This window comes from Sprattus sprattus, assembly GCF_963457725.1.
Source record: "Sprattus sprattus genome assembly, chromosome: 11".
NCBI classification, from domain to species: Eukaryota; Metazoa; Chordata; class Actinopteri; order Clupeiformes; family Clupeidae; genus Sprattus; species Sprattus sprattus.
Window position 1 is genome coordinate 16,285,189 of NC_137909.1, and position 15,000 is coordinate 16,300,188.

The window sequence follows — 15,000 nt, forward strand, 5'->3', positions numbered from 1 at the left end:
GCTTTCGATGCGACTGCGCTTATAAAAGTCGTGTCCTGTGTGATCGGGCCCTTAGAATGTTGCTCATTATTCTTCACTCCTCTCTTCGCTCTCCCCTACTCCTCTCCTCTCCTTCATTCCCTCCCTTCCTCCCTTCCTCCCTCTCAGTCTTCTCCTCTCCCTCCTTCCCTCACAGTCCTCTCCTCTCCTCTCCTATCCTCTCCTCTCCTCTCCCTCCTTCCCTCTCAGTCCTCTCCTCTGCTCTCCTCTCCTCTCCTATCCCTCCCTTCCCTTCCTCTCCTCACTTCTCTCTCCCCCACTCCTCTCCTCCTTCTCTTATATCCTTACTCTTCCTCTCTCCTCTCTTCTCCTCTTATATCTGTCTCACCCTAAGCTCAAGCTTCTCATGGTGCCCTCATTAGTCTCTGACACCGACACTTTCATGCGTCATCATAGACAGCCATTACGCAGCATTCAGCCATTAGGCACACACACACACACACACACACACATACGCACGCACGCACGCACGCACGCACGCACGCACACACGCACGCACGCACGCATAGACACACACAAACTCACACTCTCTCATAAACAGTCAAGAGTGAAGATCCTGTGTTTTGAAGTAAATGCGGTTGTCACTTCTGTCCCAGCTATAGTTTCCTTAGTTTCCTGACTTAACAACCTTGGGCAATGGTCTCTACCAGTGTGGGTTTTCTGGTGTGTGTGTGTGTGTGTGTGGTTGAGTTTTAGAGAGTAAACTTTTGATTGTGTTAAATAGGAGGTGAAACACTCCATTAGGCTATCGCTGTGTGTGCGTGTGCGGGTGTGTCTGCGGGTGCGTGTGTGTCTGTGTGTCTGTGTGTCTGTGTGTGTGTGTGTGTGTGTGTGTGTGTGTGTGTGTGTGTGTGTGTGTGTGTGTGTGTGTGTGTGTGTGTGTGTGTGTGTGTGTGTGTGTGTGTGTGTGTGTTTCCAATCTCTGTGTGGTGTGTTGTGTTAAATAAACTGACAGAGGAGATGTCACACTCCACAGCTAATGTCTATTTATGCTAATGTTCTGGAAAACACACACAGATGCGCACGCACACACACACACACACGTACAAATACACACACACATATACGGTCTTCAGATCATTACCCACTGGATGTGATGGAAAATGGAAAATGTGACATGTTTTATTTATCAGCAAATGAAGGAATGGGAAACTTCCCTAAACTGACTTTTAAAAGTTGCTGTGGCACTGTTGGGATCTGTAGTTTCCATGACTGACAGTATTTGGGCACTTCCTGTGTCAGGCCTTAGGTGTTCCTGTGTGCCCCTGTTGATGGTAGAAGTACTCATGGGAGTTGTAGTCTTGTGAAGGGATTTACAGTAGTGATAATCAGCAGTAGTGATAGTCAGTTATTTTTCTTTATTTAGTCTTATTTCTTATAATTATTTTTTATAATATTTAGTAAACCGGGCTCCTACTTTTTTCTCAAAGCCATCTTACATAAGCAGTGTCCCCTTGTTGAGAGATGCTAGCCCATCCATCATTATGTCTGTATTCAATCCTACGGTCCTTTTGTCTCTCATTGTCAGCCTGTGACCTTAATGAGGTTGTTCTGGTTGTAAAACACAGCCTTCATAATGTAACACCACCACCTTACTCGTTGACTTATTATAGCTTTGAAAAAGCAACCTAAGATGTTCGCCTAACGCTACCACAATGTCTTTGTGGGGAGCCTTGAGGTTTGTGGTTCTTACAAGCTGTAGTCAGGCCACGTTTCTTCCGTTCTGATGTAAAACTGAATTCAGTTTTTTTCCCCTCAGCCTTATTATATTGAAAATGAGCCCAGCTTTCAGCTAGATTTTTTTCCAAACTGTTTTTTTGTCATTATTTAACTATAGCTTACTGTAAAATAGTTGAAAGTTGAAAGTTAACGTTACTCCTTACTGTCCCCTAACTGTAAATAACTGCTCCTATGAACAGGATAATAAGATTGTAATTTTTTTGTTTAAATGGTCGATGGAAATATATGCAGTTTTTGGTTAAGTTTATATTTGTTAAACTACGTCTTAGTCTCATCTTTTTTCTTCAATAATATTGCATGTTGATAGTAGTCAGTAGTCAGTGTTCATTTATGTTGGTGCCGCTCGTCATTGTCTCATCAGCTTTAGTTAACAGGCTTGATCATTTTCCATTTTTAGACTTCCTGCAGGCTTTGATGATCGTGACAATGCTCGTGGGATTTGTAGTTCTGTGGAAAGGCCCACAGCTTTGCTCACTTCCTGTTTTTGCTTCCAGGACTTCCTGACGGACCTGATGATGTCAGAGGTGGACCGGTGTGGTGAAAACGAGCACCTGATCTTCAGAGAGAACACACTGGGCACCAAAGCTATCGAGGAGTACCTCAAACTGGTGGGACAGAAGTACCTGCAGGATGCACTGGGTAAAGAAAATGCACACATACTTACTCTCACCAACACACACACACACACACACACACACACACACACACACACACACCATAGAGAAGTGAAAGAACAGAGCAGGAATACTGCATACAGGATCAGCAGGATGTATTGCACACACACTTGGACACACACTTGGATGGAGGTGTGTGATTTATGGACCAACACCTCCTCCCACTATGTCAGGCATTATGGCATGTGAATATCAGGTAACATGAAGGACTTTTGAAAGAGAGAGAGAGAGGGAGGGAGAGAAAGAGAGAGAGTGTGTCTGTGTGTGTGTCTGTGTGTCTGTATGTGTGTGTCCTGCCTAGGGGTCATTATCATTATCCCAACATTTAGTGGGCGCCAACCTGTTCAAGGGTGGCATAAAAGCCTGTCAGATAGAGTGCCCAGGCTGGCAGGACACTCACACACACACACACACACACACACACACACACACACACACACACACACACACACACACACACACACACACACACACACACACACACACACACACACACACACACACACACACACACACACACACACACACCTACACACCTGCCACTGACCTGGCCTGTCAGAGAGAGAAAGTGCAAAAGCCACCATTCACAATCCCCCCCCCCCCCCCCCCCCCCCCCCCCCCCCCACACACACACACTGTGATGACTGATAGGACGCAGTTCATGCCCCAGCAGAAGGTTGGCACAGGGTACAGAGTGACACACACTACCTATAGTGCCCCAGCCTTGGTGAGACAGAGAACGTCTGTGCCTGGGCTCGCTCTACTTTTAGGAGATAAGCCTGGTGTGTTACTGCGTCAGACAAGCACAGTGCTCCATTTGAACACACACACACACACACACACACACACACACACACAGACACACACACACACACACACACACACAGACTCATACTACCCAGGCTTATCAGTAGGAAAAAATTACCCTCTTTAGAATTTCATGCCTGCCCCTTTACTCACAAGCCATCTGTGTGTGTGTGTGTGTGTGTGTGTGTGTGTGTGTGTGTGTGTGTGTGTGTGTGTGTGTGTGTGTGTGTGTGTGTGTGTGTGTGTGTGTGTGTGTGTGTGTGTGTGTGTGTGTGTGTGTGTGTGTGTGTGTGTGTGTGTGTTTGTGTGTATGTATATAAAGAAGAGAGTGTATCTTTCTCTAAGGGCTCTGTAAAAAATATATTCAGTGGTGGGTGAATAATTGATGTCTGTTTTTCTTAGATTAATGACATTTGAAGGAGTCCTGCATTATTTAAGGTGTCAGTCCTCAAGATATACTAGCTCTGTGCTGTCCTAGTCAATGCAAGCAGAGAAGGACTCCAAGAGCTGTGATGGTGTGTGTGTGTGTGTGGACGAGTATGCTTGTGTGGTGTGTGTGTGAACGACCAAAGTGCCCATGCGGCCACGTCTCTGCGATACGATGTTCATGGGCTTCTGCAACACACAGTACTGGCTCACAGAAGCTGTGATTAGCTATAGGGTCACAGGTCAACATACCTAAAGAATGAAGTAAAAGATGAGGAGGCGTCTGAAAGGTCACCTTGGGGGATACAAGGTAAAGTGATTAGAACAGTCGGAGGGTGTGAAGTCAGCAGGGTCTGGTTACTAACAGTGGACATTAGAATGTTAATGGCCGAGGCACCAGCCCAATTGGCACAAAGTAAAAATACACTGACATCCTTCAAGACTGAATGTTTCTGTTCTGATCGTCTGGATTACCGATGTGGAAACTATTAAAGCAATTAGAGCTCTGCACTAAAGAATGAAAGAGTGTTGCCTGTTTGTGTGAGTGTGAGTGTGAGTGTGAGTTTGTGAGTGTGTGAGTGTGTGTGTGTGTGTGTGTGTGTGTGTGTGTGTGTGTGTGTGTGTGTGTGTGTGTGTGTGTGTGTGTGTGTGTGTGGACTATGTCCTGTCCTCGTTCAGAGGCATCAGAGTTGGTCGTTCACTGACAGGACTGATGATGTATGGGCTCATTAGAGGAGGATTAGTTGATGGACACTGGATAAGTGCAGTAGCTCTATGGCAGATGCCATGTGTTGAAATGAGTGCTCCCTCTACTGGTGACATTGTGAGGTGGTTTAACCATTCCAACCCTACACATGACCAGTGACTACAGTTATCAAAACCCTACACTGATTTGCCACACAGGTACAGCCTATGGGAAACTAACCTCCTGGAGAGACAGCTTCTTCTTTTAAAAACAGTTTAGGCACACACACAAACACACACACACACACACAGACACACTTGCATGTTTCTCTTTCTCCCTTTTGCTCATGCCTCCACTCCCCCCCCCCCCATCCATCACTCTCTCACTCTCTCTCTCTCTCTATTGGTCTGCTGTAGGAGAGTTTATAAAGGCTCTGTACGAGTCGGATGAGAACTGTGAGGTGGACGCGTCCAAGTGTTCAGCAGGAGATCTGGGAGAACACCAGAGCAACCTGAAGATGTGCTGTGAGCTGGCTTTCTGCAAGATCATCAACTCCTACTGGTACTGTCACACACACACACACACACACCCACACACACACACACACACACACACACACACACACACACACACACACACACACACACACACACACACACACACACACACACACACTCACACACACACAGCTCATCAGAGACGAAATGATTTCAACCGGCCCCACCCCCCTCCCAATTAAATGAAAAGCAGGCTCATAACACGCTTGGAATATTCAAAGCCATGCTTCATTGTTACTTCATCTTACTCCAATTCAAAAATGTTCAAAATACAATCTTTTATGAAATCATATCACATTAGTACCCTTGCCAATTAGCTCATGAGATGATAATCACTTCCAAACTTTAAGTAATCAAATGTCAAAATGATGTGTTTGACAATCACATTTTAAAATCTGAGGTTATGTAAAACACCATCCGCTGCCAATGACACGTGTAGGCTAAGTGAGCGAATGTAGAAATAAAACCCATCATCAGCCTCTAAGATCATCACAGAGATGTGCCCACACCTAGGGTGCAGAAAGCAGGAGCTTCATTCTGAAACGCTTAACAGGCTTAATGTGGCTTAATGGTCCAAAACTGTGATCAGTCATCACCAAATTTCTCTCTGACATGTCTTGTCATAAACTTACTTCTACCTGTCAAGTAAAACAAATCAAGTATAGTATAGACTATAGTCGTTATCTTACTAAGCGTTTCCTCTCCATTGACACCTATCAAAAGGAAGAAGCTTATAGTGGCTTAATGTTCCAGAACATCGATCAATGATCACCAAATTTGTCTGATATCACACGTCATGTCTGCTGTAAAATAAAATAAAAAATGAAATCCAAGGATGGATTTGGTAGCTAGGCCAGCCTTTCATTAGGCACCTCTCTTGCCACCCATTACAGGCAAAGGAAAAGCTTGGAGAAGGAAATTGGGCGCAAGATAATGACCCCTTTAAATGGATTTGAGTTTGGCTTTTTTATTTTTTATTTGACATAGTGTTTAAGACATGTGAGATCAGACACATTTCGTCATTTATTTGCTGTTTTTAGGACATTAAGACAAGTTAAGCTTTTTTTCCTTTTAGTGGCTGGAAAGTAAAAGGCTTAACGTGAGATAACGACCACATGCATTATGTCTTTGAATTCCGATCGATTTTTGACAGGAAGTGTTTCTGACAAGAGTTGCCAGAGAGAAATTCGGTGGTCACTGATTGCTGTTTTGGAAGATTACACGTTAAGCTTTTAAAGCATTTCTAGCCGAGCCAAGCACTAAAGCAGAGATCACAAAGAGTTGTGAAAAGAAAAGACGGATGGAAAATGTTAGTTATTCCGAGTGTATCACATGCCTTTGCTGAGAGCAGATGAAGCTTATGGATCCAGACCTTTGAAAGGGCAGGCTGGGGTCCCGGGAGTTGGCAAAATGTGGTTTGAGCAAACAGAACTGCCCCAGTGAGGTGAAGAAGCCTGACTTTACACTTACCTTTGCTGCCATTTACCGTCACATTATAGGCTATCAAACAAAGCTACAGGGCTGTCGATGTTTGTAAAAGATTACGCCTTCTTGTAGAATTAGAACAATCTGATTAGCTTATCATCATGATGTGTCTGGCTGAACTGAGACTTGATAATTATTGGATTCAATCTGATAGGGGTAGAAAACGGTCATTTTGCGACTGCATTAATCAATTAGATACTAAATTTAAATAAGATATGATTTATTTGCTTTGGTTGAAACCTAGAACTATGGTTAAAGGCTATGTTTTATGTTTTCTATGGCATTATTACAGCACATTTTAACCAGCAAGTTTTTACTTCATCGTTTTTTTTTTTTTTGTAAAGTTAACTGGGCATCGGAATCCCTAAATGAATTGTATAGAGGCAGCTTGTTGTTAATGAATGGATAAAGAGGTAATATATGTGCCTTTTGCTATGCCTGGATATACTGTAAGCCTATAGGTATCAGTAAATGAACTGTTGCCAGATGTCACACTCTGGTCCTCTCTGACTGGCACTTTGACCTCTCCCCCTGGCAGTGTGTTCCCACGGGAACTGAAGGAGGTGTTTGCTTCATGGCGACAGGAGTGTGGTAACCGGGGGCGACCAGACATCAGCGAGCGTTTGATCAGTGCATCGCTCTTCCTGCGGTTCCTGTGTCCGGCCATCATGTCGCCGTCCCTCTTCAACCTGACACAGGAGTACCCTGATGACCGGACCGCACGCACACTCACACTCATCGCCAAGGTTACGCAGAACCTGGCCAACTTCACCAAGTGAGTGGTGTTTGAGTGTGTGTGTGTGTGTGTGTTTGTGTGTGTGTGTGTGTGTGTTGTGTGTGTGTGTGTGTGTGTGTGTGTGTGTGTGTGTGTGTGTGTGTGTGTGTGTGTGTGTGTGTGTGTGTGTGTGTGTGTGTGTGTGTGTGTGTGTGTGTGTGTGTGTGTGTGTGTGTGTGTGTGTGTGTGTGTGTGTGTGTGTGTGTGTGTGTGTGAGAGAGAGAGTTTTTGCTTGTTCCCTAGTATGGTTCATATTCATGAATCAGCCCTTAAACTTCATGTTGTTTCTGGACATACCCATGCTGAATCGAAATTGGATTGGACATTGAACATGTCGATTATCAGGTATTCATTCTCGTTCTCTCTCTCCCTCAGGTTCGGTAATAAGGAGGAGTACATGTCGTTCATGAATCAGTTCCTGGAGCACGAGTGGACCAACATGCAGCGCTTCCTGCTGGAGATCTCCAACCCTGAGACCATCTCCAACACGGCCGGCTTCGAGGGCTACATCGACCTGGGCAGAGAGCTCTCCACCCTGCACTCGCTACTGGCCGAGGTCGTCTCCCAGATGGATCAGGTGTGTGGTGTGTGTGTGTGTGTTTCCTATGGTAGATCCAGCAGCTCACTGACAGGGTATGATGGTACATATTCTAATCCAGTAACTGATGGAAATGCATACAAACTGTGGGTGAATCACCCATAATGTGATGGAGTTCACAGACTCTTAACTGCAGTGTGTGTGTGTACATATGTGTGTGTGTGTGTGTGTGTGGAGTTTACAGACTTTAACTTGAGAGTGTGTGCGTGTGCCTGTGCCTGTGTCTGTGTCTGTGTCTGTGTCTGTGCGTGTGCGTGTGTGCGTGTGTGGAGTTCACAGACTCTAACTGTAGTGTGTGTGTATAACCGGAGCTCACACTAAGGATTGTTCTCGAGTTCACCTCAAAGGCACAAAAACACCTCACACAGCCAGAAAGAATAAAAACCACAAAAAGTGTGACCGATCAGAGGCGCTATGCTTCTTGATAAACTTCAGAAAAGAGTCAACTTTATCCAGCCACACCTTTCATATTTCTGCACTTTAAGTTTGATCTAAACTTGTCCAGGCACGCGGCCTTATGCAAGAGTTGCACCCAGGATCTCCTGACTACCCTGCCTTGCCAAACGCATTCACACTTGCTAAATAATGCAGCAATTAATACATAGCGAGACATGGAGCCGACACAAAGCTTTGTGGTGTGTGTGTGTGTGTGTGTGTGTGTGTGTGTGTGTGTGTGTGTGTGTGTGTGTGTGTGTGTGTGTGTGTGTGTGTGTGTGTGTGTGTGTGTGTGTGTGTATATAGTGTTAGAGCAAAGCTTCAGTGCATATTTTCAAGAGTTGGTGAAATGGAAATGTGCACAGGGTAGCAAACTCGTCGAACCAATCAGTTGGGAGAAATATTTCATCACAGGGAATGACTGATGGCTTATCTGACTAGATGGCACGGAATGCTGTTTATATAATCAGTGATGGCGCTCGGTGAATGAATTAGCCATTAGATGCCTGGGAATGCTGTTGTTTATTTCATCAGAGATGGCTGTGAGTGGATGAATAAGGCATCAGATATTTACATTATAGAGAAGCCTGTCACCAGCACTGCAGATAAACACAAAAAATCCATCCACTCCTGCTGTTAGCAATGATTACATCAGTCAGCAGAGAGAGGGTTTATTTAACCTCATCTATAATCCATACATCTACTGTCACACACTGAGTTTGTGTGCATGCGTGTGTGTTTGGGGGCGGGGGGGGGGGGTTTGCGTGCATGTGCGTGTGCGTGTGTGTGTGCGCGTGTGTGTGTGTCAATGTATTAGAATAAGTGAGGCTGTTTTAGTTTTAGATTTTTTTTGTGTGTGTGTGTGTGTGTGTGTGTGTGTGTGTGTGTTTGTGTGCGTGTGAGTGTGCGTATGTCGGCCCCTGGTAGCATTTCTATTCATACCCGTCATGGATATAATTCATGGAATATTCCGGAAACGAGAGCAACTCAGCCCCCTGTGCACCTCTCCTACTCTCAGCACAGCTGGGCTCCTGCCTGCACCGCCCCACCCCTCCACCTACCTGCACCCACCCGAGCCATTCAATCATTAAACCCAGTCAGACATGAACGTGGACGTCTCCACCCTCCACCTACCTGCACCCACCCGAGTCATTCAATCATTAAACCCAGTCAGACATGAACGTGGACGTCTCCACCATCTCACCTCCATCATTTAGGAGCTAGCTCCACCACCAGTGCACACCTCTTTAATTCACTCCATCAATACACAAACAATTTAAAGAATCAAGTAAATCAGTAATCAGGTTTTCACGCGCAAAACAATCAGAACACTGTCCCAACAGTGACGGAGGTAGAGTAATATGGAAATAAGTTGATAAACCAATTAGTTCAAGTAGGCAAAAGCCATCTCCTGTCTGTCTTCCTCATCCCAAACCCCGTCAGCTCATCTCGTCTCCTGGGCTACAGGCTTCAAACTCTCAAACAGCGTGCTTGGTGCCGACTTAACGAGGTGGTGTCAATCAGAGAGCTGTCTATCGACAGACAGGGCGTGTGTCTGTGTGTGTGTGTGTGTGTGTGTGTGTGTGTGTGTGTGTGTATGTGTTTGTTTGTCTGTTTATCCCATCACACTCCAGATTAGGCCCAAAACAACAGCTGCAGCTAGCTCTTCCCTGAATCTACTCTGTCTCTATGTCAGTGTAAGCCCCTATGTGAATTTAACCCACTGAATCCAAGTGGGCAGCATGAAGCTGTTAGTATGCTTGCATCTTATATGTTTATAAGCCACTGTTAGTATGCTTGCATCTCATATATTTATAAGCCACTGTTAGTATGCTTCTGTCTTACATGTTTATAAGCCACTGTTAGTATGAAGCCATCTTGTATGTTTATAGGCCACTGTTAGTATGAAACCATCTTGTATGTTTATAAGCCACTGTTAGTATGATGGCATCCTAAGTGCTTCTAACGGTGCAGATCCATACAAGCGATCTGGGCGACGCGATCTGGGCGACCCCATGCATTTCAACGGGAGCCAGCTCCATTGTGACGTAAACCAGCGATCTGAGCGACGCGCCTGATGAAAATTCGAACATGCTCAAACTTATGCAAATGAGGAGCGATATTTCACCGGCAGCGGCCAACATTTCAGAGAAAGAACACGCCCACTCAAAGCAATGGAATTTGATCGCGTCGCTCAGATCGCTTGTATGGATTTGCACCGTAAGCCACCAAATTTTAGTTTTCAGTGTGAAGCAATTAGTTTGCCGGCATCTCTGTAGTGCAGATGCAATGCAGTCATCATCGGTCACCACTGGGACAGATGTGACTCCAAATCAATGTGATCAATACCATACGGTGGCACAGCTGCAGGGCCTCCTGTCGTTTCACATGTGTGAGCTCAGCACAGGCTCACTCTATCACACCCCGGTAGGGATGCAGTAATGCTGCACTAAAAATACACTAGTTGGCAGGGTCACAGAGAGCAGCGGGGTCACAGAGAGCAGCGGGGTCACAGAGAGCAGCAGGGCAGTAGAGAGCAGCAGGGTCTCAGAGAGCAGCAGGGCTGTAGAGAGCAGCGGGGTTGTAGAGAGCAGCAGGATCTCAGAGAGCAGCAGGGCTGTAGAGAGCAGCAGGGCTGTAGAGAGCAGCAGGGTCTCAGAGAGCAGCAGGGCTGTAGAGAGCAGCGGGGTCTCAGAGAGCAGCAGGGCAGTAGAGAGCAGCAGGGTCACAGAGAGCAGCGGGGTCACAGAGAGAAGCAGGGCTGTAGAGAGCAGCGGGGTCACAGAGAGCAGCGGGGTCACAGAGAGCAGCAGGGTCACAGAGAGCAGCAGGGTTGTAGAGAGCAGCGGGGTCACAGAGAGCAGTGGGGTCACAGAGAGCAGCAGGGTCACAGAGAGCAGCAGGGTTGTAGAGAGCAGCGGGGTGTCAGAGAGCAGTGGGGTTGCGGAGTGCGGCAGACAATGAGTCAGCGTCCGCACCGGCCAGGCGTGGCATCTGGAGAACAGAATTAGTGGCGTGGGATGTGTCTCGATGCTGTGTCCTTTTAAGAAGTGTTACTTCTCCCCTGGCTGCTGACCAGAGGAGAGATACTCTGAAGTCATAAAATGTGGGACAGAATTAACCTGAGGGCAGGTGATGGATGTGTTATGAAGGGTTGGTCACTTGATGCTGACAGCCAATCACAGGACAGATACGACATAGAGAGGCATTACTATGTCATCAAAGGGGGACATAATTAGTTGGTTTAAGGTGGACATGTTGTTTTAAAGCGATATTCAGTCACTATTTGCTGATCGTGTCATCATTTGACCATCGGGTTGAATAGTGATCTTTAACCTCTCTTCCCTAGACTTCAGCTGGGAAACTTGGCCCATTACCCAGAATCCTCCGGGACGTGCACACAGCACTGACCAATCCGGCGGGCGTTCAGATGATAGCCCCGCCCGACCGCATGCCCTCCCCTCCCGCCCCCAGCTGCAGTATCTCCACTGGCCTGCAGAAGATGGTCATTGACAACGACCTATCAGGGTAAGGCTTCACCACACTGCAGCCAATTACAACACAGCATGTTTTCACGGAAATCAATCAAACCAAGTTGTGTTTTTGCAACTCTAGCGATTAGTACATAGGTTATAGAGAAGGACATCAGAGAGAATTTAGCTGTTTGTGGACATGTTTCAATGCCAAACATGTACATGTCTACAAACAACATCATCCCCAGAAGCAACTCTTGTATGTAGATGTATTTGGGACTGACAAGTCCCCTAGCAGCAACACAGCATGATATGGTTACTTGGCAACTAGCCCCATCAAAGTGTTGTTAACTATAGCGGGTAATGATGGGAAGCTGCTTGTGTCCACTTGAATCCTCCTGGTTTATGCGGCAGTTCTATTGGCCAGGGTTCTAGAATTCTCTTGGTGTCCAGTTACACAACTTAGCCAATACCAGAGGTGCTCTCTCCTCAGCAATGACTCGGCAGAATTTGGTGCTGAGGTTAACAAACACAAAAGCCTGACTTTCCCTTATAAACTGCAGTCTCATTCTAGCTGCAGTGGTGTGATCCCAGAGTATTGATTCAATTTTGTCCTCTTCTCATTCTATTGGTTTTGGTATTATCTGCAAACCTTCTCTGTGCTGGGGTAGCATAATCTGCTAAGGGCTCCTCTGTCCTTATCTGACTGGGGTGGGGAGGGGGGTTGATGGGAAATGTAGTCCCTGGAGCTAAGTCCCACCCTTATCAGTCTGGTTTCAACCCAAAGCTACAGCACTCCCAAGAGTGTGTGCAGAAACAAGCAAACTCCCAGAGCAGATTAATAACGACCTCGAGTAATGAGCTCCCCTTGAACCAAGCAGAGAGAGAGAGAAAAGCGAGAGAGAGATGGGGGGGTTGTGAAAGTGGCAGAGACATGGAGGAGGAGAGAGAGAGAGAGAGAGAGATAAGGAGAGAGAGAAGGGCAGGAATTAAGTACTGGAGAGCTGGTTGAATGTCTTAGAGGAGATTAGGGAAAATGCATTAGCACTGTCTGGGTTATTAAAGCAACACAATGGAGTCTGTCTGGCTCCAGCACAGGAGAGGAGAGGAGAGGAGGAGAAGAGAGGAGGAGGAAGGTAGATGGAGGAGAGGAGGCGAGGCAAGGAGGAAAGGAAAGGGTGATGAACGAGAAAATAGAAAATGATGGGAGAGCAGAGATGGAGAGAGATGTTTAAATGGAGATGAAGAGAGATTCAGACAGTGACCTTGTCGTGCTGGCAGGGATACTAACAAGTCACACACACACACACACACACACATACACACACACACAGGCACGCAACACACACAAACACACACACACATGCACGCACGCACCAACGCTCGCTACACACGCACGCACACACACTTAAGAGGTTTTAACACACACAAACGCACGCATGTACACACAGATTCCATCACTGTGAGAGGTTCCTGCATCCACTGTGTGTCTGTCTCCTGTTCCAGACAGCTCTGTGTGTGTCTGTAGACTTCTGGAGAGAGAGAGAGATAGAGATAGAGATAGAGAGAGAGAGAGAGAGAGAGAGAGAGGGATGAAGTGAGGGAGGGAGAGGGAGAGAGAGACGGTGAGAATCACAAGGCTGAAAAAAAGAAGGGGGGAGGTAAAAAATGAGAAAAAAAGTCAAGAGAGCTCCAGGAGCTCTTCATCTCAGTAGGAGTGTGAGAGAGGAGGCGAGGAGGAGGAGGGCAATCATTCACTGGCGCTTTGGCAGAGGAGGAAAAAATCCCCTCCTCTCTCCTTCTCTGTTTTAATGAGTTCAAGCTCTGCTGGGTGTCCCCTGTAGCAGCCACTGACCACTGCTCTGACCAGGCCTTTTGGCAGAGCTGACCGCTGCATTGACCAGGCCTATAGGTGGATCTGACCACTGCACTGAACAGGCCCAGAGGTGGATCTGACCACTGCACTGGACAGGCCTATAGGTTGAGCTGACCACTGCACTGAACAGGCCTATAGATGGAGCTGACCACTGCACTGAACAGGCCTATAAGAGAGCTTACCACTGCACTGAACAGGCCTATAGGTGGAGCATGCTTCACAAGCCATGCCAGCAATAAATAACAGCTTCTCCTACTAGCACTTGCTGTGCAATGCTTCAGGTTGGTGATTATACAGCTGCACTGAGTTAAATGTGTACATTTTCACTCAGTGTCCAGTGTCTCTGTCCCTTTCATCCCCAGTCATATTTATTTAGGAGATACCAGAGTCTAGAGATTATCACCCAATACGGATGCCTGCCAGGCCATCTCTCTCCCTCTCTTTCTCTCTCCCTCTCTTTCTCTCATCACTTTCTCCCTCTTTCCCTCTCGCATCACTTTCTCCTTCTCTCTCTCTGTCATCACTTTCTCCCTATCTCTCCGTCATCACTCTCTCCCTCTCTCTCATCATTTTTTTGCCCCCCTCTCTGTCATCTCGTTCTGCATCTCTCTCTCTCATCACTTTCTCCCTCTCTCTCTCTCTCTCCTCTCTCTCTCAGTGCAGCTAAGGGAACTTCTTGGACATGGCAAAATACACACTTGCATCACCAGAGCAAAACATTGTGGAAATATACAAATTTAACATCTATCATTTCTATGTCCCTTCTTCTATCTCCCTTCCTTCCTCAGCTTGGTGGACTTCACTCGTCTCCCGTCTCCGACCCCGGAGAATAAGGATCTGTTCTTTGTGACGCGCGGCTCGGGCATCCAGCCGTCCCCGGCGCGCAGCTCCAGCTACTCGGAGGCCAACGAGCCCGAGCTGGGCCTGAGCAGCGGGGGCAAGAGCCTCTCCATGGTGGACCTCCAGGAGGCCTCGCGCAGCCTGGACGCTCCCCAGGGAAACAGCTCCCTGGACGGCCTCATAGAGGGAGCCCTGGTGCCCTGGTCCGCCCGTACCCCACAGGGGAACCTGCCGGGGGGTCCCACGCTGCGGAGGCCGGGGCAGTTGCCCAGTGGACTCGGGTTGGGCGAGGGGATGCCCGGCGGCACTGGTGTAGGGGGTCCAGGTAGGCCGGCCCAGCTGCTGGCGCCGTTGTCGTTCCAGAACCCCGTGTACCAGATGGCGGCCGGGCTGCCGGTGTCGCCACGCACAGCGATGGGGGATTCGGGGTCGGAGTGCCACAGCTCGGTCAGTTCCCATAGCAACAATGAGGACGGGCTGATGGCGCCTGGTAAACACGGGCTGGCCAATCATGGCGGAGGGGCTGGGAGCAGTGGGGGGGAGGAGTTTGGAGGCGTGGGTGGGCGTCGGTCGGGCGAGTTCACTCGCCG

At 47.4% G+C, this 15,000-nt stretch overlaps 1 protein-coding gene across 3 annotated transcripts in view; it reads left to right on the forward strand.

Moving 5' to 3' along the window:
• dab2ipb (DAB2 interacting protein b) overlaps positions 1 to 15,000 on the forward strand; it is a gene marked incomplete at its 5' end in the record, with an annotated part of 144,174 nt that overhangs the window by 117,996 nt on the left and 11,178 nt on the right. For all 3 annotated transcript variants that reach the window (XM_080848007.1, XM_080848005.1, XM_080848006.1), the window contains 6 exons: positions 2,274 to 2,418; positions 4,788 to 4,932; positions 6,952 to 7,188; positions 7,564 to 7,765; positions 11,571 to 11,749; positions 14,359 to 15,000. The exon at positions 14,359 to 15,000 is cut by the window's right edge and continues 280 nt beyond it. In XM_080848007.1, coding sequence (XP_080704133.1) covers positions 2,274 to 2,418; positions 4,788 to 4,932; positions 6,952 to 7,188; positions 7,564 to 7,765; positions 11,571 to 11,749; positions 14,359 to 15,000 — 1,550 coding nt within the window. The remainder of the gene's footprint in view (positions 1 to 2,273; positions 2,419 to 4,787; positions 4,933 to 6,951; positions 7,189 to 7,563; positions 7,766 to 11,570; positions 11,750 to 14,358) is intronic.